The sequence below is a fragment of the Passer domesticus genome, chromosome Z (genome assembly GCF_036417665.1).
Source record: "Passer domesticus isolate bPasDom1 chromosome Z, bPasDom1.hap1, whole genome shotgun sequence".
Taxonomy (NCBI): Eukaryota; Metazoa; Chordata; class Aves; order Passeriformes; family Passeridae; genus Passer; species Passer domesticus.
In genome coordinates, this window is record NC_087512.1 from 72,064,912 (window position 1) to 72,090,475 (window position 25,564).

General features: G+C 37.4%; 2 protein-coding genes across 2 annotated transcripts in view; both read right to left on the minus strand.

Annotated features, from left to right (window-relative positions):
• The window catches only part of LOC135291260 (trichohyalin-like), a 422,947-nt gene that overhangs the window by 169,056 nt on the left and 228,327 nt on the right, over nucleotides 1-25,564 (minus strand). The gene's annotated exons all lie outside the window — the stretch shown is intronic.
• On the minus strand, nucleotides 5,618-22,308 carry CAAP1 (caspase activity and apoptosis inhibitor 1). The gene is made up of 6 exons (XM_064403508.1): nucleotides 22,144-22,308; nucleotides 21,013-21,213; nucleotides 19,484-19,568; nucleotides 18,800-18,875; nucleotides 11,132-11,205; nucleotides 5,618-7,363 (listed from the first exon to the last, which is right to left on the minus strand). Exons 1-6 carry the CDS (start codon nucleotides 22,273-22,275, stop codon nucleotides 7,020-7,022), a joined length of 912 nt encoding a protein of 303 aa, XP_064259578.1. The 5' UTR covers nucleotides 22,276-22,308; the 3' UTR covers nucleotides 5,618-7,019.

The following is a 25,564-nucleotide window of genomic DNA, read 5'->3' on the forward strand; positions in this document are numbered from 1 at the left end:
CTTTAAAATACCCTTTTTTTTACATTTTAAAGAAGGGAATATATTAATAGAATTGTTTAGATCCACTAAGTGTTTAAAAGGTTTAGTAGAAATTGAGGATAGAAAAGATATTACCTGTCTTTACAGTGGCAGTAGGTGACTTCAGTTAATTTTCCAATACTGCATCCACTTGAGCTCCAGTATACCTCTATGTCGATACCCTGATGAGGCCTGGAAAGCAAGCTGGAGAAGATATCAAGCAATGCATCTCAGGTTTTTTTGAGATATAGAGCAAATATCTTCCTAAAATGATAGTTTAAGGAGTGCCATGCTTATAGCAAAGCTAATCACCCTGTAGTGATACCTGAACGCGTGCAGTCAAAGAAATAGGGGACTAAAGCAGAAGCACTGGGATACACAGTGTAACTGGGATACACTAAGTATAGAAAATCCCCCTTTATGAAGAAAAAAGGACTACAGGTTTCTAAATCTTGATGAAGAGCAACCTACACGTTCCCAGTTCCAACAAACGGGGTTATTGCATCCTAGCTCTGAGGTCCCATGCTAAAACTGAAGTCTCAGCCTTTCTACTCATCTTATGACAATGAGAGCATCACTTTATCCTTCAAGTTTCCAACTTCTTGTGTACTTCAAAGTACACAGAAAATAAAGTTTCTTTGCTCCTACACTATATTTGTCCAAATTGCGAGTCATTCCTCTTTACTATTCTTCTCCTGTTCACTTTATTATATAGGGAAAAGTACTGCTTACAAGTTGTTTATACAGTTTGGACTCTGCTCTTGGTACATTACTCTTTCAAATAGAAATTGTTAAAGCAACACAGCCCCCTAGTGTGGATGTACTCCATAAGTTTAATTCACATGCAATTATGAGGCACTAACTTTCACCAGACTACTTGTAGTAATAATTACACAGACTTCAACAAAAAACTTCCAACTAAACAGTGGCTCAAATGAAAAACCCAAAACCACACACACAGAAAATCTGCACCAGACAATAATCAAGAATGTAGATTTAATAAAAATTTAATAGCTTACATAGTTTATATTTGGAGCAGTTCAACTGACATTTTTAAGTGAAGATCTACAGGCTTTCAAAAACACAGAATTAAGTAATGGACCTTATTTCTAATGCCTCCTGTGAGAAACAACTGCTCACTTTGCAAATTTAAAAGGTTTTATTAAACCTTTACAAAAATATAACAAAGGACTACTTAAAGAAAAATTTGCAGCATTGGGAACTGCCTCTTGTGCATATCACGTGGCCACTTAGTCTTCAAGATGGATGATGAGTCTTTTATACCCCTGGCTTTGGAACCCAGGACATTTCTCTGGCTGCCCTGGATGGCTCAAGCCCCTGGCAGGGGGCTCAGAGACCTTGGCATGGAGTCAAAGACACCTGTACATTCAATTTTAATCCATGGGAAAAATTACCAGCTTTGTGTGAGGACTTACAGGCCACGAGAGTTTGAGTAGAATGATAATTAATTTGTCACAGGGTGAAAAGTAGAAATTTGGGGTTTTAGAATGGGGGTTCAGGAGGCAAGATGGAGGGATTTCAGCATGTCCTGTCCTTCCTCCTCTTTCTTCTTAACCTCCATCTTCTGTTGTGATGCTGTCACTTTTGGATTGGTTTAGAGTAGAGACAGACTGTCTAATATAGGTGATAGGAATTGGAAAATTATTGTAAATAAAGTACATGTAGTTCTTAGTATAAAATATTGACACCACCCCAAGGGCAGTCAGTGTGCCACGAACCGACCTGCTGGACAGACCTGAGTGGGTCAGAGAAAGAATATTAGATAAAATAAACAACCTTGAAAACCAGAGCTGAGGAATCTCAACTTCTTCAGTCACGGAGCTGGGAAAAAGAGACTTTCTAACACCTCCGGGTCATATCAACCCCAGAGACCTCCCCCACCCTGGGGGGTTTTCATCAGCCAGCCCTGGCCTCTCCCAAACTCTGTCAGTCAGCTCTTCTCTGCCATTTATGGGTGGAGGCTGCTTTCCTGTAACTTGATTTGGAGATCAGGTGTTGCCATGCTGCATCCGCTAAGCAACAAGCTTTTCCATTCCCAGCTGCCCCAAGTAAGGGACACATGTGCACGCCTTCTTTGTTTTTACTATTCTAGGCAACCCTGGCTGTCTGATGGTCACAATACACTGGGGGAAAAGGGAACTATGGGGAGAACAGAGGACATCTAAACTACAATAACATAACTATACATCACTAAAGTATTTCTTAAGAACTGGAAGAATGTGAGTTATCACTTATGTAATATAATCCAGCAGCTGGATTGTCACTACTCATTCTCTTGTACCAACAAACAGCAAATTCAACCAGAATGGTGCCCCAGGTGAGAAGGAGATGATCAGGATTCCCTGCGTAAGTTTCCTGATGTGGTTCTGTACATACCCACATTAACACTAGCTGCACAACAGCAGGGAGGGGAACAGGAGACAGCCTGGGAATAAGCAACCACACCAAAATGTATGCATACTTCCTCACCAGCATTCACATTCAGCTTAAATGTCTTTCCCAGTACTCTGTTTCTGCCTGCCTTTAAGGCTAGTGTCAACATGCATAGACTAAACAAACTTTTCTAGTTGTGTCTCTTGTCCTGTGCTCCTCTGGCAACCTTAGAAGATTTTATCTGCATCTGCTCCACTCCCAGTGGACAGGCCTTCAATACAGTCATGCAGAACTGTACACAATATTCCAGTGAAGTGAAGCTGAGACTTCTTAAGTAAAATAGGATTGACTGGAAACACATGATGAATGAAACAAGGATGAGTCTGGAAACACAAGATGAAGGGCAAGGCTTTAGATTAGACAATCCATGGCTTTGCAGAACTATTAGATACGAAAAAAAAAAATTTAAAAAATCAATTTTGAGATTGACAATAATCAAGGATCCCAGGCACAAAAAGTTACCTTTACGCACTGTTTAAAAAAATGATGGTGCAATGAATGAACAAATTAACATGTTCCATTCTCTGTTTATATTTGGGTTGAGGTTTCTTTTCATGTTATTATTGGGCTGTATAACACAATAAATATGTAATATTTAGTTTTAAATTTTTGCGATCTTTCCTTACCTGACTACAGAGTCATGTTGATTGAATGGTATGTGGCTAGCCCTTCTTACAAGCAGTAATTTTTCTCCTCCTTTTATATATTCTGTTTACAGATTTCAATATTAATGCTAAAAAAGGGCCAAGAAACATGGGATTTCAGCTCCTCCCCCACAAAATCAAGTATTTTAACATCCATATTTGACCACAAATAAAGAGAACAAACTTTTTTCTTCTCTACATATGTTTCAGATTGACTTAGCAATAAACATGAAGGTTTATACTACTGGGACTAAATTGCAGGACTTTATAATCAGTTTTTAATTTGGTGCCTATGCTCCTAAAATTATGCTGTTCTTATGTTACTGGATTAATTAACCACCTAATCTCCCTTCCTGACTAAAGGCCTTATTTCACAATTAATTTTCAATTATCTTCTGTTAGAAGGGCATATTTACCAGTGTCAGTGATCTCATAAAGCTGAATCAGTGTTTATAATTTTAAGATAGGCACACAAAATGCCACATAATAACTTACTATGCACTCATGTGCATAAAGCCTTTCTTCAGTTGATGTTTTTAGAGAATGCTTTAGCCACAGGAAAAAAAAAAAAGCAACTTTAGTGACAGTAAATGCTTTTGTAAATGTGATTTAAAAAATAATAGTGACAACCAAGCAACCATTTACAAACTTGAAAACTCTGGCTCTGTACAGGATCAGCTGGTGAAAAGACATTTTGTCCCACTGCAAGGTTTCCCCAAGGTGGCTGCTGTTTTTGAAACTGCAGACAAGGCCACAGTAAAGTGCTACCCAGCTAACTCCTTTGGCAAGACTCAGAATGCAGTGCTGAACAGCTCGTGTTTCATCTGGCATCTCAATAGTACTCAGTTAGAACAGCAGCATCTTCTGTCATCTACACAGATTATCTGACTCTCTGGTTTTCCAAATACAACCTGTATTATCAGTGATCAAAATTTCATTTACTACAATTAACAATTACACTAATTTCAAACCGCAAAGAACATGCTTTATAACATAGCTTAAAATAAAGTCTCTTAGGCAAAATACTTTTGAGAGCGAATACTATATTGAAAGGTGTGTTACAAGGGGAACCAATTATTTTCTGTGGAAATATTTGTGATTTGTCTCTCAAAACTGACATCCTTAATTCTATTTCTAATTCTCTATGAAATCACCATAACAGCAAAGCCCTCAAACAGAGATAAATACTTTTGACTCTGTATGGTCATACCTTTTTATTCATCTAGTACACATACAATCAACCCTCCTCCTCTTCAAAAGATCTTTTTCATGCTGACCAACACCCAGTGTTTAAGATCTGTTCCCTGACAAAATGGTTGATCAAAACCCGGTAACACTATTTTAAAGTTTCATAAATAATTCAATATATTTTACATACAAATTGCCTCTTCTTCCAAATAAAATAATAAATTTATTTTTCAAGGAAAGATCACAGACATATTTAAAAGTGAAAAACAAAACAGCTGTATAATAAATATTTTAAATACACTGTTTTTTTTAATCTCTTCAGTGATACAAATCAATGCAAGAACACATGTAATTTAGCTGATCTGTTTTTAACCTAAGTAGCAACAATACCAAATCCCAAAAATGAATTAGCACTTGTGCAACCAATCACATTAAGTATCTCACATTCTTTTTTTTTATTTTTTGTAAACAGCTTAATTGAATTTTCTTGGAATACTTCTTATGTTTTAATTCCGAATTTAATTAGGCTGCAATTACTAATCTTCTGTCATATGCATAGTAAACCTGTTTCATCTCTGTCAGACTACATGTTAAAGTAAGCACTTGCGACTTCTTGCTACAGAGCTTGAAATAATAAGCTTAAACAGTTCAACATGTATAAAACAAACTTTTAAGGGTGACCTGGGAAACCAGTAGAAAAATAATAAATACTATATATTCCAGAAAGTAGTCAGTACAAGGCAATTGCATTCTAGTTTATCATTACTTTCACAAGTATTTTTGTGCTGCCAAACAACTGAAATGTGTTGTTTTGCAACATCACTGAATAAACTTCATACATGTGGCTTCTTCTGGTGATGCAAGAAATGCCCTTGCAAGCAAGATTTGCACTTCCCCAGCAGGCAAGGTGAGGTGCTCAGTGCCTCAATGACCTAAGTACAGCAGCACTGTATCTTTGTGTATCTTTGAAAGTGTATCTATCTTTTTCAAAGTGTATCTTTGAAATCTAACACAGCTCCACCTATGACTTTGTAAAGACAGCACATCTAAGTTTTGCCACCTGTCCTTTTCTGATTACTTAGTTTCTCCAGACTCAAATAGAACACAAGTTCACCAAACGACTCAATGAAATTGACCAGAGACAACACCCTCAGACTTTGAGACAGTAAAGTTACTTTTTGAATTATGTGTATATATTTTCACTTACAGCCTCCATTTGCTACAAAATAATAGAAAAAATGTTGATGATGTGGATAACACTAGAGTCAGGTGTACTTTACCCAGGTCACTGACATCACTTAGTAGAAGCACACTGTATTTCTATCAGCTGTATTTAATGAAGGTTTTAGTTTATTATCAAATTTACACTACACTAACATTTTACAATAATGTTGGTTGTAGAGGAAATCAAGCAGACTTAAGAAATATACAAGAAGCTTGCTAAAGAAAAGGATTTAAAAGGAAACAGGAAAAAAGAAAGGGAAAAAAGAGAAGGAAGATAAAATAGAAGAAAAAAAAGAAAATTATAAACCTTAAAAGAATTCAAGACATAATATCTGAATAGACAAAGGTTTGCAGTAATATTACACAATAGTAGGGGAAATTACATCTGCTACTGTTGCAAAGAACGTAACCAGCTTTTTAAGTAACAACCAAGGAAAATTCATGAATAAAAATACATAATACATTATTTTACTTAAGGAAGAGTACAATTGTAAACTTCATACCTTCACAGAAAAAAACAAATGATGCCTGCATGTGTAAACAAACACAAATATTTTAATATGCTTTGATTAGCAGCCAGCACTAGTTGTAAAAAAATTAAAATAATTTTATTGTTGTAAGATATTATAGCATGACAATTCATTCTGGAATTAATTTTATTTATAAACAAATACCTTGAAATGGATAAAAACAGAATTTATGTTTTAAATCCTTATAAATAAATTAAATGCCGTTTCTAAAAAAACATACTGAAATTAGGTGGATTTTCCTACATTCAGGGGATATGAAATGACTACATCAATTGAATGACAAAAGCTCAAGATCATCTGAACTGTTTGATTTGCTAAATATTAGGCCAAATATTCAAAACAAAAGTTAGGAAGAAACTTTGCTTTCTCCAGTTATAATACAGAAGATAAGAGCGGAGAAAACTGACAAAACTACATGCCAGTGTAATAAACTGCCCTGTCTCTTTCAGGCACTTACCTCTGAAAACAACATGTTCAACTGTTTATTTGAAAGGTAAAAATCCTTTCCTTTAGGAATTCAAATTTTAAAAAATTAAGTATGCTTTTACACAAAGCATCATATTCTACTGAGAATACCTACATTATGATGAGATGGGCCCCAAGAAGAATTAAGCAGTCTCAAATCTCTTCCTACCCTAACCATTCAATGATTCTAAGTTTCTACAACAACCTTTCTGGAGGGCACCAGGTACCTGGCACAGCTCTGTATGTGGTGTGACTCCCTGAGGAGGTGACCCAAGCACAAGGGCACCTCATCTCAGGGAAGACACCTCATCAACCACTGTTCGTGCATGTCATGGAAGCAGCACACTAAAGGCAACAAAACCACTGAACCACAGATCAGGATATACAACACAGTCCAAAGGAGGAATGTCACACCCAACCCAAACACACTGTAGCACTGAAGAGAACAGACATCACCTTCTTCAAAACAAATAGTGAAAATGAAATCTGAACAGTCTCAGGGATGTTTCTTTCCATCACCAGCTTTCATCAGAGCCTTAATAGCTCTGGCTCTCATTTCTAGTTCCAGAAGCTCCAGCTGTTGTGCTGATGGCTGAACATCTTCTGATGGAGGAACAGCTAAGGCTGCTGTTTTAGGCTCCTTTGGGCTGGACTCTGCCAACCCCAGAATCTCATTCACACTCTTCTCAATGTCCTTCTGAAGGTCATCTATCTGGCCAGCTCCACTTCTTACAGTGCTCTCTTGCACATCTGGACCATCCTCTTCGTTGCATGGCCCTTCTATGTCACTATCATATGCATCTGCGTTTATGCTGAGGACATCACTATCTTCTCCCTTACCTGTAACAAAAACATAACTATCACAGAGTTGCCCAACAGAACTGTTTTTACCTCAACTTACAAAATCACTTCTGTTTAAAGTGTTAATTTAAAAGAATGAAAATAATCTAGGAAAAAATCTATTTATAACCAACTCCTCTTCTTTGTCTCCTCCAACTTTTAAAGCTAATTTATATGAGTTTTAATGCATCTTTATGACATTCTAAAAGAACATGCAGTATAGCAAAGCATCAGTACCAGGAAAAATTATTCCCTCCTGTGAAATTATATTACTTATTTTCCTAATTAAATTGTCATAAAATTTTGTATTAAATAAAGCTTTTGCAGTGCAAAACTGATTTTCACTTATCTCTTAAATAAACTGAATTTTCAGAATGCAACTTCAAAAATTACACTTAACTATGTTATGTATTTTAAGAGGAGTGGGACTTTAGTGAGACACAAGACTAAAAATTAATTAGTCTTCCAGATGTATTTAACTCCATATAAAAACATGGAGTAATTTAATACTTTGGTTATTAATTGTGGCTGAAAGATGGAATGTATTTTTAAAAACATAATTAGAAGAGGAAGCTTAATAAAATAAAAGCAAAGCTCTAACAGAACCTAACTAACTGTTCTCTCAATTTGGCTACAGCAAGACTTGCTTTTGACACACTGGCCTCAGAAGTTCATACTCTTTCAACAGCTTTTGTAAATATGGAAATTAAGAGCAGGATTGGTTCCAACTTAAAATGAATAATGTGTAGTCAGATGATGATAAAGTTACTGATTACACAGACTTTATAATTATATTATTTTTTATTACTTTTGGTAATGCCATTTTTACCACTTGCACAGAAAAACAAGGCTTTAGAAAAAATGTTATTCTTTTTTTTAAAACAGTTTTAATACTTTATGGTACTTGTATGCACTTGGTAATAATACATGAAAAGTGTCCAAAAACCTTAGGAAGATCTATTTTTCTCAGGGTTTACAACATTACTCCCATCCCGAGAGTATGGAAAAAAAAAAAAAATCAATACTGACTACTTCGAAAGCTATAAATGCAATTTCTCTACTTAAAAAAACAAAAGGAGGGAGGAAAGGAAGAATCAAAACAGCTCAAAATTGTTTTATAAATAACAGTAATATTTTAAAACATTAGGGTTTTGTTAATTCAGTATTGAAAATTTTTTTGTATTAAACACAATGCAGTTATTAATTTGCAATCACTCTGTATCAGGCTGTGATTGTCACAGTATTTAAGTTCAGATTTAAGAATTACGCACACTCACCCTGAGAAGGCACTCACATACACAGCTAAGGTATGTAGCACCGCAAAAATTCCAAACAAAGCTAACAGAAAAGCAAATTCAGCTCACAAAAAATACATTTATATGTTAAGACATATAAAAGAAGTTTACAGATCACTTTTCAGCTTTTTTCTAAGCAAGATAAATCACAATTTTGAAATAATAAAATCTGAAAGCCTAAAAAATAAACAAGGCTACAAAAAATTCTCCTCACAGCAGTGTGTACGAAAATGACTCATGAGATGAACATACAAGGGTCTTTGATCCTAAATAGTCTTGGCCTGTTCCTACTGTGACAGTAACTTCAAGATTAGTATTTTGATTCATATGCAGTTTCCCCTATTTCCTATACCATTTAGTCATCTTTGAATAGTATCTTTTTAACTTTACCTTGCAAGCTACAATGTTTGCAAAAGATCAGAATGGGAAACAACACGATAAAGAAACAGTAATTTTTCTTTCTTCACAGTATCAGTCAATGTTTACCTAAGATGCTGGTCAACCAAGCAGCATTCCTATGGATCAAAAAATCAGCTGCATTAGTGGATCATGGTTCAAAGCCTGAAACTTAACATATGAGCCTGACCATCCTAATTTACTGCCAAAGTTAAACTGAGCTCTACTGAGTCTGGCTGGGATGGAGTTAATTTTCTTCACAGCAGAGTGCATGATGCTGATTCTGGATTTGTTTCTGAAGCATGTTGATAACACACCAGTTTGGCTACTGCTGAAGAGTGCTTGAACAGCCTCAGGCCTTTCTCTGTTTCTCACTCTAACCCCACAGAGAGTAAATTGGGAGGCTGGGAGGGATGCAGAGCCAGGACAGCTGAGCCAAACTGACCTAAGGGATATATTCCACCATACAACACTGGCATCTGCCTTCCCAAGTAACTGTCATGCATGCTGAGTTTCTGCTTTCCAGAAAGTGGCTAAATATCTGGCTGCTAGTGGGAGCTTGTAACTAAGTCTCTTATTTTTGCTTTGTTTCAATGTACAGCTCTTGCTTCACTTATTAAAGAGTCTTTATATTAGCTCATAAGTTGTCCTCATTTTGTTTTGCTGACTGTCACCTTTATCCCACTGAGGGACAAGCTATTGAAGGGTTGGTATGTGCCTACTGCTGGCTGGGGTCAGGCCACCATAGGACTCCTTTTGGAATCAACTGATCACATTAAAAAGGAACAAAATATTAAGTCATTCATGTCTGTCCCAGACTTAGTAAGGATGAGAAGCTGGGCAGAACAACTTTGGGTTCTATTTAGAAATCGGAGCCTCCAAAACTGTGGAATTCAGTGTTCATTCAGGCTTTTTGGCCCACAGATGTTTAATGAGCTAACAGGCTTTATTTCCCTCTTTTGGACCTGTGTTTTTACAGTAATAAGGATCATGGCTGGCATTTCTCATTATCTTTTTAATTTTGGTAACTTTTACTTTTTCCTTCATCTACAGTTGCAAAATTCATTTTACCACATTTAATTCCATTTTTAAATTTTAATTGTATCCATTTTTGCTTATTCTCTCATTCTCTCTTCTTCATCCCACAGTTTCTCAGGCTGCAGAAGGAGAATGACTGGAGTCACATTTTCTAATCTATACAATATTCCCAAAAGTTCTTAAAAGCTAACATCTTGAGTGAAGCCACTGTTACAACCTAAAGCAATCATGATGCTCTGGTTGATTAAGTCATAAAAAACCAACAATTATATCACTTGCAACCATCAATTCCTTTTGATAACACAGAAGCAGAAGAAATCTGCAGGATATCTGTCAGTTCTAAGATTCCTCCAACAGTACAACAAGCAACATTTAAAGGATTATTCAGAATCATAGCAATTCACATCTAAGAGTTTTGGTGCTTATGTATGACTCTTTCCTTTCCTATTTAACATTTCTCACTAGCTAATTCAGAAAAGAAATGTTTCAAAAGTCATTCCAAGAGACATCTTTTAGACAACATTCTGAATTCTGAAATACCAGTTGCAAGAAGCAAATAAAGTTACATCTTTGCAGAAAAGAAATGTAGCTTAGAAGAATTTGCAACATTCTTTGACTGGAAAAGCTATTTCTGATCTTTCTGCTTAGAGCCAGTCAAAATGAAAATTAACTGAGACAGAAACACCTATAGTTCTAGTGCTCCAAACTAATACTGGCAATTGTTATATATTCTGATTTAATGATTGGAATAAAACAAATACTACTGCAGACTAAAAATACTGTTTTCTTGTGTAGAAAGTGCAAATGTGCACCAATAACTTACAAGCCTTTGCATTTTCTATCCTACCAATCACTGTAGTACTTGAATGTCTCACAAGCTGTGTTTTTGCATTTAAGAAGAGAAAGTACACAAAACAAAATACTCTTTCTCAATGTATGTTCATTCTCTGTTCACAACAGAGCTGTCACTGGCCAACAACAGAAATTAGTCACTGGCCAACACCGAGAACACAAAATTTCAGCTTTCTCTACTACATACCTTGTTTTGACTCCTGACCTTCCAGCTTGCTGTCTTCTCTCAGAGAAGAAGTTGAGTCTATACTGTTGTCCTGTCTGGAAACAATTAAGAACACATTTTAATCACCATAATTCAAAATTTAACAGAATATTTTTTAGAAACTAAAAAAATTATCAGGTGGTAGGCCAATAAGCCAGCTACAGTAGGAATAAGGGCAGAAGGAAAACAGAGAGCTAATGTGAGCACTTGAAAATAAACTTTTTTTGTTTTGCCTTGTGATATACAAGGATAAAGCAATTACTTCCACTGCATCCTTGCCTTTCAGAGTAACAATCCTCAATGGCTATGACTGAGGAACCACAGATGAGCAGTTATAAAGGAAAAGCTTCTCATATTAGGGGCTTTTCTGTAAAACTCAAAATAAATTGTCACATAATTAAGTAGTTTGGGAAAACCATAATTTCTGCTCTGCTCAAATACTATTTACTGTATTATATTGAAAGGAAACAATTATTTTCATAAAATTATCATCAGATCATCACCAACCTCTCCTAAACCAGAATCTTGTTTCACAAAGGGATATCTTTTAAAAGATATGAAACTGTTTACAACTCAGCTATTACAGTGTATTCAGTACTCACATTTATCTATTTCTACTACTTAAAGACTTCTACCCTTGATGTGTAAGGTTTCAACTCTTTACACAAGTGTGAGGAAGAGACACTTCAGTGAAAGGCTAATGTCCTTCATGTACTTCACACACACTAGTTACACAAACTGTGGAAATAAGGTAAAACATACAGGAAGGGTACAGGTGGAATGATCCAGAATCACAGGAAGAGTTCAGTTGCCTCATCCAGTGAGCATTTTGACAACAGAAGTGCCAAATTTCTAAACTGAATGTTAATGTGTCATTGGCTTCATCTGTATTAATACGGAGTCAATGCAGCTCTCCTGTCCACGGGAACTTAACACTATAGAAAGGCAGCAGTATTCTGGTGTCACACATGTAAATATAATGACTAACAACTTGTTTCTCAGTAAGGGCCTTTAGGGCTTTCCTGAAAGTGAACACGTATCTATTTTCCTCATCCTCTATAAGTTGGGTTTTTTCTATGTGCCCAATGGTTTTATCAGGAGGAGGAACACCATAATATTTCTAGAAACTGTGGTCTGAGATGAGAGGCAGGTATTTTCACTTCTACTTCCTTTTCTGAAGTGGCAAAGGCTACATCAACAGACTCTCCATTTTTCTCCCACTTTTTTTAGCCATTGGAACATAAATGTGTAAAGTATCATGCAATAACTCATTAAGGACAATAAACAGGTCACTACGCTTGCCTAACAAAGCCCTGGATGTGAACACCAGTCTTTTCTGCCAATTTATTGAGCCACATGGCTACACTAACACCTTTTCCAAATGAGATGAGAATAATCTAAACATGCCCACACATGTGTGCCAGCAACTGCAAAAGAGACCACAAGTCAGAAGGGCCTACAGGAATGTGCTGCTACATATCACGTAGAATGAAAAATGTACACCTTCTCCAGGATTTTCACTGTCATGCAGCTGTAAATAGATGCTTGTAATACACCAGCAAATCTGAACTGCTGAACAAGTCTAGACAACAAGCAGGATGCAAGGTATCAAACAGACTGTAAAATCAGAGGCGAAATTCAAAAAAATAGACTAAGTTCTGCAAATAGGCAAATTGAGGGATGATAACAGAGCATTAGATATCCCAGAGATGAACAGCATCAGCTACTGGGGACAATCACAGGCCTATGCCTGCCATCAGAGGCGCCTGCATGCACAAGGAGGTCTGAGCAGCAACAGCAACAAGGATACAAACTTTGTGGGCTTCTGTGCCAACAGCCAGGGAGAGACATAGATTTCAGACCAGCTATTGGTCAGCAGATGTGGATGGAGCCACACTTTTTTTTTTTTTTTAAAAGCAACTCCTAACAATTTGTTGCATTTAGTTCCTTAACTCTTGACCAAAATTAGGTTAGGATATACCCTGATCATCACTAAGAGCAGAAGAAGCTTTGGCTGCCCCTGTCCCATCCTCTTTCACACACATACTTCACCATTTTGAACTCAGTAGTCATGTCTGCACTGGACAGCAAAGTGCCACTTGAAAAAGCCTGATCTTGCACCAATAGTATTCAGACAGTAGATTTCACAACTCTGATATCACCTTGATGTCTGATGAGGAATTGTAATCATCTCTTTGAGAGAAAACAAAGTGACCACAATAGTTCAAAAACTGGCCATGAAATTATCCACAACCATTTTAACAGTTGCGTAAATAGAAATTACCAACTTTAAAAAAAATCACACATTGAAACTTGTAAAGTTTCTTCCTAATGCCTTGACTTTAACAATAACTCCAGCAAACCCATACTTCTTTAGAGACTACCTACTGTCAGCAAAAGAATTTTTAGGACACAGAAGTACTTTTACAGCACGTTTTACTCTGTCAGAATTGACTGGATTGGACTGCATTGCTGGTCAGCCTTCATGACTTTGCTTCATAGGCATTTTGCACCATCTACTGGCCCAACAAATGCATTTTAAGTTCATTGTTCAGTTTTGCTTTGAACTTGTTAGCCTATCTGTTTGCTAGTGAAAAACATTATCTTAATTATCTGTACTGTGGTATACATTTAAGAAAGGGTGGTCTTCAAACAATGGGAGCAGAAGATACGTTATTCTAAAATTAAGGGACCTTATACATATTTAATACTCTCTTTTTTTCATGCTATGCTGGTAAGTGACAATAGTAATTTAGAGTGTCCCCCTTTTGCCAGCCTTTATATTTCTCCCTCAAGATGACAGTTAAGTTCAAAGTTAATCTTCCAAGCAATAAACTCAGAATTTCTAATTTATTATTTTAAACAGAACATTTTCACAGTATGATCTTTGCAGCAGAAAAAAGCTAACTACAGGTACAATTTGCTAACAACAAATGTTGTAAATTTAAATTTACATAATTTTAGTAGAGCATGCATTTCACGTTGGCATGCACTGCACTAGTATTATCCCTAACGGGGCTCACACAAATGGTTTCTGTACACAGTTTACTACAGGAATTTGTACAGCTCTCAAAGCATCCGGGTTTGAAGGTGATTTGGTACGCAACTCCAGTAGATTATGCAAAGTGGGGTAAAAACACAGCAAAGGTTAGGAAAAGAAGTACTGGCAGAGGAGCAGATGGCTAAGGACTGAGACAGTAGCTCTCCAATACTCGTGGCAGAGATACCAGGTTTCAATGGTCAATGGTGTTGGAGACCAGAAGGAAAAGTATCATTCACCTAAATCTCCAGTGAGACTTGAGACAGGGACCTATGTTATTTTTGACATTATATACCTTCCTGAATTAAAATTTGACTTTGCACTTAGTTCCAGGTCTAAAAAACATTTCCAGAAGTCCCAAGTCCTTGAAAGATTCCTGCAAATTTTTGTTCCAAGTTTTCAATGACAAATGAGAACCAAAATAATTAAGAAGCATTAAGTAGCAAGTTAAAAAAAACAAAAGGGAAAAAAGTTCTTACAAAGTAATGCTTCTCAAGAAAGGTATCTCAAAAGACAGGTGTTAATCAAATAGTTTAATGAGCTATGCAAAGTCCATCAGTCCTGTTACAGGTGATGTTTAAGGACACCACAAGAAGAGAAGGCAGTGAAGCAAATTAGCCAAATGCTGATGTACCTGTTCAGTGACTCATGTAGCTGGTTGTTACAGTGATTCCAAATGCTGAAAATAACCAAACTGTCTTACAGGGGTAAATATCAGATGGTAATTGCATGCTTGTGAACAGCCCAGCAGCCAGGAGCACATGTTATAACAAGACAAAACTTTAAACTGCTAACTTTTCCAAAATAAAATAAGCAAAAACTGCACTTTTGACTGCAAAGCAGTAAAATGCCTATAAATTCTTGAAACAGCAAATATTAAACTGCAAATTTTCACTCAGTGAAAAAAATAAGCCCAAAGTGATTTTGAAGGCAAAAGATCATTTACTCAGACCCATATGAACATTGATCATTATAGTGACATTAGAATGCTTGTTCTTTTAATAATCTTTTATTTCTACAGCATGTAACTTACTTTCACTTGTTCTGCTAGAGGATATTTGAAAAGTCAATTCAGGTAAAAGAAAAGAAATAGCTCAAAAGCATGCTAGCACTTCTTGAATAAGATGAAAAATAGCTACTTGGTTTTTGCAAGACATTATCTGGCTCCTGTCAATTAAACATCTGATGTTTAGTTGGAAACTTTGTATATAGTAATTCTCTTGGTTTAACAGTATTCCACTGCAGACAGTAACACAGAAACAGCAATAAAAATCTGAGAACTGCATATTCAAGAGCCTATAGAGAGTTCACAAATAACAAAATTTATCTATTGCAACAGCATTTTCGAGTTACTGGCAAATACAGTCCCTGCTTCTTTAGTTCTTCTGTATGTTTGTTGCAGGATCTCTAATGCTTCACACAGAACAAGCTCGCAATAAAATAAAATAACAATTGTTTTACATGCTAATGTAAGCATGTGAAGCTTTTACATAGTTGAAATTTAAGGAAAGCCTCAGGACTTCCGGTAACAGAATGAGGATATGTGCAAAAACCAAAAAAGGAAGAGTCCATTTACAATTAGATGCAATACTATCTAAAAGCTCCACATAGAGATCTGAATTTTGCAAACTTCCTGTAGCTGGAGAAACTTCCCCAAATCCCTGCTACTTTTAGCTGGTAGAGACAGGAAACAGCTCTTTAGAGACTTTAGAGAGTAATTTGCTTATTTCATTTGAAATTGATTGTATTGAATTTCAATTGAAATAGATGTATTGATTCAAGCTTTCTGGATTTCAGCTGATATATGCAGATAGCTAAAGGTTATGTTTGTTGTATTTATTTTTGCAAAGGACAATAATAAGAGACACAAAGGGATGTTTCCAATCAGTTAAAACACTTTGATTAGAGTACAGCTTGTTACTCACTTTTCCCCTTTCCACATTTACATTTCCATGAAAAAATTACTACAAGTCACATTTAAAACAAATAAGTTATAATAGAATGCAGGAAAATAAGTAATTGATACAAAAGCCGCAAGCAATTAAGATAACCTAGGAAGAACTAATAGCAATTATATAAATAGAGAAACTGCCTTTTTTAATGAAAAGTCTTTTCTATTCCCAGGGCAAACAAATTTACCTACTTAAATCCAGATTAGAATTATAACTAATAATTACAAGCAATGCCTGCTTTTCTTAGCAAGGCAGTTTTCACTATTTTTTCACATTTGCACCTTAAGCCTCTCTGGTGGCTGACTTTTTGCCGAAACACAGTTTTCTGAAGTTTTGAAAACTTGCATTTATAATTACTTACAGGTTATAAAGAAGCTGACCCAAGGCCCAAAGATTAGACTACTTAGTAAAAAGTGCTTGTGACTGTTTACAGTTGTAAAAGTATCATATTGGTCTACTTACTGAGCACTGGACTTCAAGATTAACATAAAACCTTAACTCTCCTCATCTTCTCCTCTCCCTTTAGTTTTCTATCATCCAAACAGCTTTTCTGTTTTCTTTTCTTTTTGCTAATGCTAGCACACAGCCAAACTGTGGAGCCAAGGTTCTCAGATAGTACCCACTGAGGCAGAATGCTATTTTTAAAAGGGAGAAGAAAAGCCCCAATTCCTAAAACTTGCCTGCCCAGTTTGGAGCAGTCTGAAACCCCAAACTATCAGGATACAGATACAAGAACAAGGGGCACCTCAACCACTGTTTCTCACAGGAAGTAATTTGCTCTACAACTATGAACAACATCTCTCAGTTTCTATTACCTTTTTTGAACAAAATTTCTTCATGATTTACTGTCAGTTACTGAAATCCTCCTAACTGGCATGGGAAAATAGGTTAAGTGTCTTCAGATATCCACTAGCTAAAAAAGTGTAAATTCTGATTTTTCTTATTTTGTACTTTTATTCATTAATTTCCTCTTTTTAGATTTTTACCCGCTCAAATGATTTCCACATAAGAAAGAATTTACACAATCTACTGTATCAAGTATCATAAATACATATCTCAACAGTAGCTTTGAAACATCTTGCAGACACAGAACAACCTTACTGAAATCCAGCAGCACTACTCCTGCCATACATCTTGGAGATAAAGTAATGTATTTTGCAATAGTAAAGAGCTCGTGAATTAGGCCTTAAACAAAAACCCCAAACAACACAATTTCTCAGGGAATCAAAAAACTTGGCTATTTTTAATGGCTTTACCCATTAAAGCCAGCAAGTCTGTCTTCTCATTCTATTTAGAAGTTCACCGGCAAATTATCAATCACTTAACAGAGACTACTTCACATAAAGAGACCACTACACTACATAAAGAGACCCAATATTTAGCATATTTTGTAGTTTTTAAATTTTTCTGCTTTTCTAAACAGCCAGCAGAGGGCAATGTCCAAAACAAGAAAACTAGTTTTTAAAGCAGACTAATGATGACCCCATTCACATAGGCAAGAAATAGCACAGCGGGATACATAAACAATGGGCTCCAAATGGAACCTCAGAAGAAACAGTGTCAAAGGGTATTAAAACTGTATCACAAGGAAAAGAATGAAACATAACTTTGTATTCACTCAATTTTCTAGTATATCTGTATGATGAGAAGTCATCGAAGAAAATTGTGTGATAACTTCATAGCTTGTTTTGAATCAAAGACCAGGTCTCTGCTAAAGAAAAATGCTGACCAGAATGTGAAAGTTTAATTAGTGTTACTACCTTTCCCATCAATTTGTTCTTATTTAGGAGGTTTAGATAAACTAACCAAACCAGTAGCTAGGAGGATACTTTAATCTGCCCATCTCCACTGTATTGTCTTGTACTGTCTCAGAGGTTTATTAAGTGTGAATCTATGGACCAGCTGTAATCAGTTCAGTATTGAAAACATAAAAGCTTATTAGTCTTCTAGAAACAAGTTAGCCTCACTAAATTTGACACATTGTGCATGATAACTAGTAACTTTCTTATTCCCTTCACTACTTCCATAGAAACTATCAAATGAGTGAACTCCTGACAAAGAAATGGTCTTTAAAAAACAAAGAAGCATTTAAAATAAGGTTAAGAAATGCAGTCTTTTACAAAAATGCCAGATGCCAAGATAAGAGCAAGAAACCAGAAGCCTCTGTTCTTGAAACTGCATTCTGCAGCACTCCTTATCAGAGTGCATTGAACAGGTGTCAGTGCTGCTTCAACTGAAGCAGGAATGAAAGACCAAAATGAAAAGCTGAAAGAAAAGGGATAAATCTCAGCTGAACTGAAAGTACACTTAAACAATTCACTGAATTAAGTGGGAGGGGTTTACTGCTTTAGCTCACACAAAGACAGTTAAACTAAATCACACCACTTCTGTTGCAGGACACAAGTATGAAAGTTTAATTACCACAACTCAGCTGATGGGTGGTATGCCACTATGAACCCAGTTATGTGCTCAAGACACACTTAATGTCACAAAGTGACAATGCCTGTAAGTTTCGGGCCTGCTAGTAGTCACAGTTCATTGTCATTCAACTAATTAGCAACTGGGTCTTTCAATTATATATTTGATCATTTCTCATGAAAAATCTCTGAATTGTTCAGTTTCCTTAAATTAAGTTTAAGTGTTTTGTCTTTTACTCACTGACTGACTGAATCACCTCCAGTCTTGTCTCCTCCATCTGCCTCCTCGTCAGTATCAGAATCAGCTCCAATCTTGCCTAGATATACACAGTTTCAGACATGAAAATTTAGGAAAGTGATATAATTAATACTACATACTTAGGTTTACTCTTAATTATAAACTCTATTGCAATAAGCAGAAGAGGATTTTTCCCACTTAAAGCAGAAGTTCTAAAATTAGACTTAGTGAAAACCAAAAGTCTTATTTGTGAATCTTCTGTTAGCTACACATACATTTGTACTGGATTACAAAAAATCTGATTGGCTATTCTGATTAGTACAATACTATGGGTGCTAAAAATACAGAATTAACAGCAAGGTACTCTGGAGCACTCAGACTCAAAGAGTTTTTCTTCATTGACAAGACAGCAATATGTTTACAAATAAATTCTTATTCCTTAAATATCAAGTGCAAGTTTAATAAAGCTGTGAAAAGCTGGAATGTCATATCTTTAACCAAAGTACATTAACTGTGTGTCTTGGTGGAACTGAGTGATTATGTACACACTAATTTATACTTACTAGTGTGTGCCTGTAGATATATAGATATATATATATATATATTTAAGTAGCTAAAAAGAGTGCAAATCCAGTTGAGGCAGACTATTCCCTGGTGTACAGCGTAGTCTTAAAGTTTCATTCATACCTTCAAGTATCTTCAACAGCTTTTTTTCAGATAACAGCTCCAACTGCTCCATGCAAAGTCTTTTGATTTCGTCCATGGAACAGTTCTAAGAAGACAGATAAGACAAACCAAAAGCTACTAAAAATTTCTGTGAAGAAAGTAACTAAAGATGTCTAATGGTAATAAAGCGATAACTTGGATTAAAGCCTCTCCCATATTCTGATCTGCATTGATGCAACTGCTGTAGAAAACCAGGTGTTTCAGTTATGACAAGTAATAGCATTTCATCAGAAAAATTAAGCAATACACACTCTATCAGTTAGCTGACCAATGGCTTGCAGTCTGTACTGCAGCTGCAACACAGCGCCAGAAACACCAGACCGTATGTGTGAAGCATGGAACAGCAAACAATTGCAGATCTGGTTATTCCTAGTTTTCCATCACTAGAGAGAAGCTGGGTTATGTAATTAAGCTTGCAAAGATCAGAGGCAACTGTTGACTCCAAGTCCACAAACTGGAGAAAATAATGCTATTGACAACACACCAAGAGAAGCATATCACAACACAGGAAATAAAGAAAGTATGTAAACTGTGATTCATTTCTCATGCTCAGTACATACATTGCCACAGATTTTATTGGTGACATTTGGGAATTTCACATTTTCAAATGAGCTATGATACCATATACAAGTACCAAAATTAGGACCTGCTAAACAGGTTGTACCACTCATAACAGTCATATTGTAAGTTTCTACGCTATGAGGCAATTTCCCTACAAACTCAGAAATGTCTTTCCTTCCTGCTTCTCAGCCTCTTTTTCTTCTGCCAGAGATGAGAAATGGACGAGTCTGTGTGCAATTTCCCATGTGTTTAAAATGAAGAAGTCCTGTCCCACTTTTATTAATAATACAACTCACTAAGATAAAAACTTGAGACAAAAAATTTACAATTACTAACAAACATTACACATTTCACTTGCAGCCTCTTCTTATGCACAGGCTGCTAGCCTAATTTATTTTATTAAGTCCTATTGTTCACAAGACTCAAAAAGCATATACTCTAAGCCAGTAAAACTCCAGTTTTAGTCCATAGGAGTTACAGCTTCAGAAGCTGTTTATGAAGAAGGGGCTTTATTTTCTTATCTCAGACATTGTTTTAATACCATGCAAGAAAATCAGTTGCCACAAGTAGAAATCAGTATCTTCTTTACAATTCAGCACATTAATTAGCGAACACCACTGCTGTAATTACTCCTTGTAACCACAAAAATCCTTTTGCATTTAACTAACCAGTACAGAGGGACAGTCTAAAGCTAAACCTGAAGTTTAGAAAAGGCTGAGCAATAGCAAAAGGAGTAACCTGGAATAACAGCAGCAAATCTTCCAGACACATGACTGATGGGAGACTACTTAAGAAAGGTACTTAACTTTGGAGAAACTGCTTTAGCTGAGAAATATACAGGCAGCTTTTGAAATTAAATGCACTAGCCTTAAGAGATAAGTATTCTTTGTTACACAAGCCTTCAAGAGTAAGTATATAAATGTCAGTACCTTTAAAGTATCAGGCAGCATCTTCTGTAGTTTCTTCTCCCCTATGACACAGAAACACTGTTGAAGCATTTCCTTTTTATCCCCAATGTAGAAACTGACAGGTTTGAGTGACACAGTGAGATCTAATCCTCCTTCTTCTATATCACTGGGTTGTTCAGCTTCTTCCACTTTTTCTCCAGAGAGTACATTGCATTTTGTTTCCTAAAATCAAGGAAGGCACATTTTCTAGTGAATTAGAGAAGACAGAAAATTATAGCTTCACCTAATTTTCCCTTCATAAATGCAAGGTACATCTTAATGTGGACTTCTCAAGTTTCAGTGTTTCACATTGCAAGGTAACTGCATTACAGAAGTTACATATTTTATTGCTGAAAATATTTTTGCACTAGGAAAATTTTTTCAAGCTCCAGGAAGTGAAAAGTACTCCTAAATATTATCTGCAAATACTTAGCTGGTGTTTACACATGAAAGCATGCTTTAATGCAGAAGAAATCCATCTGATTAGCTGGGCAATTAAATCATAAAGGTCATCATTTACAGCTAGCCTGTTAAGACAGAAATTTGCATACAATCCCCAGTGTGGCTGAGTCTTCACAGAACTAAAATGGGTTTCGTATTAGAAAATACATCCTCCATACATCAGCGGAGGACCTCTAGAATAGAAAAAACTAATTAAAACGAACAAACAAAAACAAAACCCAAACAAACAAAAAAAAAACCCAAACCAAACCACCAGCCAGAAATATATTTTGTCAGCCTCAGAATTCACCTAGGCGTGCATGTCACAACCCTTTTTTGCACACCAACACATTCTCGAGAAGACTCACAACGCCACAAGTACGAGAACCACGACTGGGGCTACCCGAGCTTGTACGCCACTCCTCCTACACCGGGAAAGCACAGACCGCGGTTCTCGGGATGCGCGCCAGGGCTCGGCCGGCCCCCGCTGATGCCTGTGCTGCCCAGCTTCGCGCCGCCCTCCCCGCGCTCCCCGGAGCCGCACACCGACCGCAGCCGGCTCCCGGCCGGGACCGCAGCCGGCCCCTGCCGCCAGGACGCGGCACCGGGACGCGCCCGGGGAGGCAGAGGCGGCACGGCACCGGCCAGACGCCGCGACTCCGCCCGCGCTACCTCCAGGGCACCGTGGCTGGACTCGGTGCTGCGCCGCTTCCTGTCGCTGCCGTCCGGCCCCGGGGCTCCCTCCGGGCAGCAGGAACGCGAGCGGCGCCGCTTCTTCTCCTTGGAAGACTTCCTGCCCGGCATGGCCGCCCCGCGCGCCGCCGCACGCGCGCCGCTTCCGGCGGCGCTGGCGGGCAGCGCCCCCTGGCGGCGCCGCGCCCCGGCGGGATGGCTGTGAATGTTCGGGAGCGGCCGGGGCGCGGCGGGGCCGCGGGAAAGCTGCAGCCGCTCGTGGGCACGCCGCCTGTTCACGCGAATGTCGGTGATCTAGGGCCGAGAAAACACATCTTATATGGAGCTAGGATTGTTCAGTCTGCAGATGGTCAGGGCTGACCCCATTGCTCTGTAAAACTCCCTGGAAGGAGGGTGTAGTGAGGTGGGGGTCAGTCTGTCCTGCCGTGCCTGCAGTGAGAGGACAAGTGGAAATGGCCTTAATCTGAGACACGGGAGATTCAGGTTACATATTTGGGAAAAAAAAAAAAAATCACTCAGAGTGGTTAGGCACTGGAATACGTGTCCCTGAGGGTGGAGCCACCATACCTGGAGGTGTCCAAGACATGTTGGGATCTGGTGCTGGTGGTATGGTTTAATGGTTCAATGGTTACAATGATAATGCTGGGTGGATGATGGACTTGATGATTACTTAAAATTCTTTTCCAATATTGATGATTCTATGATGATTCCACAGTCCTATCCTCTGTAACTACTGTTTAATTTTGATATTTTCCCTAACTTTGAACCCGTTTCAATGCTGCAAGGACCTGCAAACTTCTCCCTTGGCAGCTATTTGGCATTCCCAATAACTTTGGAACAATAGCTTTTTCCAGGATACTTAATGAGTACTGGAGAAATTTTTTCATGGGATGTAAACAATTAGGAATTGCAGCAGACAAGCCTGTTTAAGGCAGATGGCTGCTTTGTGCAATTCACTAAGACACTGATCAGCTTTCTGCCACCAACAAGATTAGTTACAGAGGGAACTCAGTCTATTACCCTAAAAAGGTTAGTCAAAATTAAAGACTAGGGTAAACAAATGTCCATAATTATGCAGAGAGCATTTGTATTTAAAAGCTCCTTTACTGTGCAAAGATATGTAATATTTTTCTTCTTTATTTAACACAATGGAATATCTTTGTCTGCTTTCTTTCCCAGATTCAAACATGTTGGTATCCAGTTTGTCCATATTGCCTTGGATCTTCAAATGAGAGGTACTGGCCCATTTAAGCAGAGGTCTGCTGAATGCAAGCTCTACAAAACTAGTGGAATCAAAACTGCTGTGGGCAGATAATACATATTTCATGGGCTGACACTGTTTTCAAAAGGGTTAGAATTTACTAAGTACCATCAGTTCTTTTTTCAGCAAGCATGAGTCCCTGCAGAGGCAGATATTATCAGAGTTAATCCTGATTAGTCTGGTATGATTACCTGGATTGTGGGAATAGATGTTCATATTTATCATCAGCGAATAACAGCTTGAGCATACTCTGAAGGTGACAGAGATAATGTAATACGGAAACACTGAGGAGGGGTCTATGTTTGGGATGAAAATGGGATCCCTTGGGCAACTATAAGGAAAATAAAAAGTTTAGCAGTGTATGCTTAGACATGCAAACTGTGGTTTAAATGGATGCAGAATACAGAAGCTAACTGGGCTGTTTATAAAAAGATAAATATTCAAATTTATGTGCTCACAGGCTTCAAATTCTGCTGACAAAAAGGGGTAGTCCATACTTTAAACTATTTTTAATGTGTTTTGTACGCACCAACAGTGGTGTCGTGAACACTGCAAATTTATTTTTGCGACTGGAAAGTCTAGAAACAAAATTTCCTGCCAAATTTGGAACCTCAGTCTCTACAGTGAATAAGCATCAAAAATCCACTGGAATAGGACATCTGAAAACACCCAGATACTCTTCAGGCTCTCAAAAGCTGCATAGGGGATCTTGCTGCCAAACATTTAATTTCAGTCTATTTAGTATACCTTCTGAAAAGATGGGAAACATCTACTTTTCCTAGATTTTGGAATTGTAGATAGTTTAAGGAGAAAGAGACAAAAAGAGGCAAGTGATCACTGTATATAGTAATGGATGACATTCAGCAAAGAAGCTTAACTAAGTATTTTTAAGCAAAATACTTCACACAATTGAAACCAGCAGGCTAACATTTCCTAAAGCATTTGGAGTTGCCTCTGTAGTAGTGATCTATGGTAAGACTCCTCCTGTAGATTATTATAGCATATTACATTATAAAAAAGTCACTGCATCCATTTATTCATAAATCTACAGCTCAGTGTACAGTACTTTTTAATTAAATAGGTTTGCAGACTGAAGTTAGTCTATTTCTGGCTGTAGCCTGAACATGCCTGAGTAATTACCACTGCTTAATTAGGTCCTGATATGAGCAAGGTGCATCATAATAAGACATTAAAGAAACCTTGTGATAATTAGACCGGTTTGTGTTACTGTAGTCTTGGAAAGTATACCAGTTGGTGCTGACCTAAGTCCACTTTGACTCCTTATTTAGTTCCTTAGGAAGGCGTTTTATACTTGTCCTGAGTTTTAGCCTAAGTAGATCCCAAGTTTTTCCACTCCATAAAACCTGAGCCATGCCTAACAGCAATGCTTTAATGTGAGATGCTACTCTGTGCTGCTGGCTATTCTTCCTAAAATCTTCCTATCTCAGAAAAAGATGCCAAAAGGATTGCATCATCTGCTGAGAGACTTTGAACTCTTAGCAGAAGACACAGCTTCTCTTCAAGGGGATCTTGAAATCTCTCAAATATACTTCAATTATTCCCCTGATAAATGAAATCGGGAACCCTTAGCACACAGATCAATTTATTCAAAATGTACTACTGTAGATAGTATGCCAGCTCCCAGTTGTGTGCCAGGCACATACTTATTTTCAATGGCCTCTGGTCTCAAAACTTTTCTCACAATTTTTGGAGTGTACCCTGTGAACTTAATGTCTGGCACATTTTCCACTCTAACATTCTTTCACTGCAACAGGAATTTTATCCTGCTGACACTCCTAAGGCATTCTTCTCATTGGTGATCCCAGCAGCAGATTGTTCAGTACCCTTACATGCATTTATGTCTTTATGCATGTGGATGCTGACATGAACCATAATGGAGTTCTAAACAGTGCCATTTAAAAGCAAAAGCAATTCCCCACTCCCCCTTTCCTCAGATGATACTAGATCATGGAAAGGTTGGTATCACAGCACCCTGTAGCAGCAAGTATCTTCTCTCCAAACAATCCTGGCCCGCTCTGTTTATCTCGCCTAACACTTAGTACTGCAGTCCCCAGAAGGATTTTTTTGCTGTGCCTCATTGCTCTGCAAGTTTGAATGAATTTTGTAATATCTTTTAAT

Excerpts from the sequence above, each read along its gene's own strand:
- CAAP1 (XM_064403508.1), bottom strand. The coding sequence starts at position 22,275 with ATGCCGGGCAGGAAGTCTTCCAAGGAGAAGAAGCGGCGCCGCTCGCGT. Across the intron at positions 18,876-19,483 it reads GCTGTTGAAGATACTTGAAG|GCAAGATTGGAGCTGATTCT; the intron begins GTATGAATGAAA and ends GTGTATATCTAG. Across the intron at positions 7,364-11,131 it reads AGGTCAGGAGTCAAAACAAG|GTAAGGGAGAAGATAGTGAT; the intron begins GTATGTAGTAGA and ends TTTTTGTTACAG.